The 4,354-nt window shown below is 53.4% G+C and overlaps 1 protein-coding gene across 1 annotated transcript; it reads right to left on the minus strand.

Moving 5' to 3' along the window:
* Positions 1-772: 772 nt before the first annotated feature.
* On the minus strand, positions 773-1,360 carry LOC136116199 (olfactory receptor 14J1-like). Its single transcript, XM_071802918.1, has one exon. The coding sequence runs from the start codon at positions 1,358-1,360 to the stop codon at positions 773-775; it is 588 nt and encodes a 195-aa protein (XP_071659019.1).
* Between the last annotated feature and the right edge of the window lie 2,994 nt (positions 1,361-4,354).

Consider the following 4,354-nt stretch of genomic DNA (forward strand, 5'->3'; position numbering starts at 1 on the left):
ATGATGATTAGGGCAGATTGGATAAGGTGACCAGTGCACAGGGGCACAGCCCAGCCCCTGCTCTGCTGGTCCTGCAGATCTCTTGCAGGACGTCTGGCTGTGAGAGGACACTGCTGTGTGCCAGCCCTGCACACACACGTTGATCAGCTGAACAACAGTGTTTCATCTGTGGGTAACTTTCTTGGGCATGTTCTTGGGAGAAGCTTTGCAAAAAGACCTAAACCCTCAGGCCCTACCCATTGGAGATCACTTTGCTTTATAGAAGAACTGTTACAGAGGCCAGCTCTGTCACAGCAGTGCCCATTGCCTGTCCCTGCCTGCGCTCACAGCACTGACACACAGCAGGACGGGGACCAAGCTGCCAGAGCACTCAGGCCTTGCACCAACACAAGGAATGAGAAGGAGAGTGTGGGAGTGGAACCAGAACAGCTCTGGAAGACCAAGCACTGGTGGTCCCTGGTGGGGCTGCCATGCTGGACTCTTTTCCCTTCCACCCATGCACATGGGAACTATCTCTGCAGCTCCAGAAAGGTCTTGGAGAAAGAATGTCAGTGAAAATTATTGGTGAAGGATCTTTTATTTTGCTTAAACACAGAGAACACGATTCCACATTGACACAGCCACTCACTGAGAAAAGAAAAGCAGGCAGTGAATTACAAAGGGAATAAAAATATTATCATAAAAAAAACCAAACACACAAGTAGAGACAAAAAATACTGCACACAGGATGAACCTGCAATGAGAATGTCTTCTTATGTAGAAGACAGACAGTTTATAGATTCAGAAGAAATCCAGTTGTCAGTTTCCACATGGCATCCTTTAGCTCCTGGTTCCTCATGCTGTAGATGAGGGGGTTCACTGTCGGAGGCACCACTGAGTACAGAACAGACACCACCAGATCCAGGGATGGGGAGGAGATGGACGGGGGCTTCAGGTGGGCAAACACGCCAGTGCTGACAAACAGGGAGACCACGGCCAGGTGAGGGAGGCAGGTGGAAAAGGCTTTGTGCCGTCCCTGCTCAGAGGGGATCCTCAGCACGGCCCTGAAGATCTGCACATAGGACACCACGATTAACACAAAACACCCAAATGCCAAACAGACACCAACCACAAGAAGCCCAGTTTCCCTGAGGTAGGAGTGTGAGCAGGAGAGCTTGAGGATCTGGGGGATTTCACAGAAGAACTGGCCCAGGGCATTGCCCTTGCACAGTGGCAGTGAAAATGTATTGGCCGTGTGCAGCAGAGCATTGAGAAACCCAGTGGCCCAGGCAGCTGCTGCCATGTGGACACAAGCTCTGCTGCTCAGGAGGGTCCCGTAGTGCAGAGGTTTGCAGATGGCAACGTAGCGGTCGTAGGACATGACAGTGAGGAGATAATATTCTGCTGAAATGAAGAAGAAAAACAGAAAGACTTGGGCAGCACATCCTATAAAAGAAATGGCCCTGGTGTCCCAGAGGGAATTGGCCATGGACTTGGGGAGAATGGAGGAGATGGAGCCTAGGTCGAGGAGGGCGAGGTTGAGGAGGAAGAAGTACATGGGGATGTGGAGGTGCTGGTCCCAGGCTATGGTAGGTGATGATGAGGCCGTTGCCCAGCAGGGCAGACAGGTAGATGCCCAGGAAGAGCCAGAAGTGCAAGAGCTGCAGCTCCCGTGTGTCTGTGAACGGCAGGAGGAGGAACTGGGTGATGGAGCTGCTGTTGGACATTTGCTGTCTATGGGCATGAGGACCTGTGCAAGGAGGAAAATATAGTGATGGTTTAGATGAAACTACTCTGGGAGAAACCAAAGCCATTTCCCACAGACTCTCCCACAAAGGGAAAATTTTCGTTTTCCAGGAGAACGTCCTGGCTGGAGCCCTCGTCGGTGCTTGATGAGTGTGCAATGAAGAGCAGGGTCTCTGCCCAGGGGCTCTTGAGCAGTCAGCCTGACCCTGTGTGATTGGGTGGGCAGGGGCCAGTCCTGGGGTTCAGCTTTGTCAACTGGAACCGCTCCTGGTGCAGAAAGGACTGTCAGCATCTGTATCCCCAGGCCTGAGAAACTGAGTTTGAGAGGTTTGGTGTTTCTACAGCTCCTTCTGCCCTCCCACCCTGGAGAGTGTTTTTGGGTGTCAGAAACCCCCAGAATTTCTGGTGCACTCAGGGAGAACAGAGCGAGTCCTGTGAGACCAGAGGATGCCTGTGGGTCAGTGCAGAGTGAGGGCAGCTGCTCTGTCCCCCTCTCTTGCTCCAGCTGCCCTGGGCTGGCACCTTTCTGAGATGGAGACTGATCACACTCCCATGTTACCCTGAAAAGCCCGCAGACACTGCTGAGATCAGCACCTCTGCCTTCATTATGATGCTTTCAGAGAACACACAGATGCTGTAGGACAGGTTTGCATCCTGGAGCGAAGCTCACAGCTTGGAACGAAACCGCAAGCAGACAGCCAATAGTCCTAATGAAGGCATTTGATTCAGGGAGCCACAGCTCACACCCCAGCCCCACAGACTGCATTGCCCACACCCCACAGGGCAGAGCAAAGCTGGGATACGTGTTCCCATGGACACAGCTGCAGGAAAGGACCCACAAGATCGGGCTGTGACTCTGCAGCTGAAACTGCCATCCCCAGAGAGCCTGAGAGCAAGAACAAGATCCCAACAGCAGTGACCCAGAGCAGGGGAGCAAGAAGGAGAATGCGGTGAGGGTGGGTGTGAGAGAGGCCAGGGCAGAGGCAGCCGGGCACTCAGACAGCGTCACCCTTCCCCAGCTGTGCAGCCACCTCCCAGACACCAACATTGCCGGGCAGCTGCTCTCAGCCCCTGTGCTCTGCAGAGGAACTGGAGCTCTGGCTGCACAGGAGCTGCTTCATGCCTTGGAGCCCCCGGCCCTGAGGGCAGAGGCTTTGCTGGGTGGGACAGGAGGCCAGGGGGCTGCTCACAGGAGGGATCTGCATTGCAGGGGATCACAGGGACTTTTCTCTGTTCTCCCTCCCATAACAATTCTGGGTTTAGTTTCCTCTCATTTCTGATCATTTCCCTGCTGCCTGGAGATTCTCCCCCTGGGAGGTGTTTCCCTGTCCATGTCTCTTCCCTGTCAGTGCTCACAGACCCCATCCCACCCTCTGTGCCCTCCCCCTGGTCCTACAGATCCTGCCTGTTCACAGGGCACTGCCTGGGGGCATCTTCCTGTTTGCAGGCTGGAAAAAAGGACGGGATAGATTCAGTGTAATCTGTCCAGCAAAAGTGATGCTGTTATTGCATAGGCAGAGGTGTGGCTGAAGGCATATCGGGATTCTCTTGAAGACCTACTGATCACAAAGTTGCAGTATGCAAATATTTGCTTAAAATGTAGAACTCGTTCTGCATCTATTCCCACCCATTCCCCAAGAGCGGGAGACTGAAAGCAAAGACTCAGGAAAGTTCCTTGTCTTGATTTTCTTCTTGAAACCTCTTGTTGTAAATATTCTGGGAGTGATCAGGAGCTGTGAGCAGCCCTGATCCACACAGCACCCTCTCCACAGCAGAAGGACCCTGGCATTTTGGGGGTCACTCCTTCCACCCACACTTCTACTCAGAGCACCGTGGGGATCTCCCCGGGCAGGCTGAGCGCTGATCCTGGCAGGCGGCAGAGTCCCCGCTGCAGCACAGCCCTGGGCTGCCGGGACCCTGCTCTGCAGGACAGCCCTGGGCACCCCTGGGTGCTCCCCCTGCACTCACTCTCAGCAGAAGTTGTTGTCATTCCCTTTCCCTCTGACAGTGCAGCAGGGAAGCCCTGCTCTGGAGTGTGTTCTTCTCCTCTACAACAGAGATACTGTGAGAGACACCTGACAGATCCTGTAAATTGTTGGCTGTAGCATCTTAGGGTCTTCCTCCAGGAAATGGAGCTGCATTGTCCTACAGCCAGACACTTACCATGTTAGAACTGTGAAGATTTGTCTCATTGAATCCTCAGCAACCTACCACCCCACATTGCCTTTAATCTCTCTCTGCCTGGTTGCTCTCCTGTCAGCATCTCCAGGCAGAGCCCTCAGCCCTGCTGCGCTGTGCAGAGGAGCTGCTCCTGGGCAGAGCTGTCTCTCTGCAGCGCTGCCGCTTGCCAGGAGCTCCCTCTGTCCCAGGAGCCCAGCCCATCTCAGCAGCACAGGAGCAGCCCATGATGTCCCTTTCTCTGTCCCCTCTGGGCTCCCTCCTCATGTCCCTGGGGCTCCAGGGGCACAACTTCAAAGTTGAAGTAATCAGTGATGTTGATTCTCTCTCCTCTTCAGAGACACTTATTTCTAGCACTGTATATTCAGTTTTAAAAAAAAAAAAAAATCACTATGAGAATCATATTTTCTTGTTCCATCATTATACAGGACACCAGGAATCTCACAGCAAA

The sequence above is a fragment of the Patagioenas fasciata genome (genome assembly GCF_037038585.1).
Source record: "Patagioenas fasciata isolate bPatFas1 chromosome 6 unlocalized genomic scaffold, bPatFas1.hap1 SUPER_6_unloc_2, whole genome shotgun sequence".
NCBI lineage: Eukaryota > Metazoa > Chordata > Aves > Columbiformes > Columbidae > Patagioenas > Patagioenas fasciata.

Bases quoted from the DNA above. Each gene is read 5' to 3' on its own strand.
- LOC136116199 (XM_071802918.1), bottom strand. From the start codon at position 1,360: ATGTCCTACGACCGCTACGTTGCCATCTGCAAACCTCTGCACTACGGG.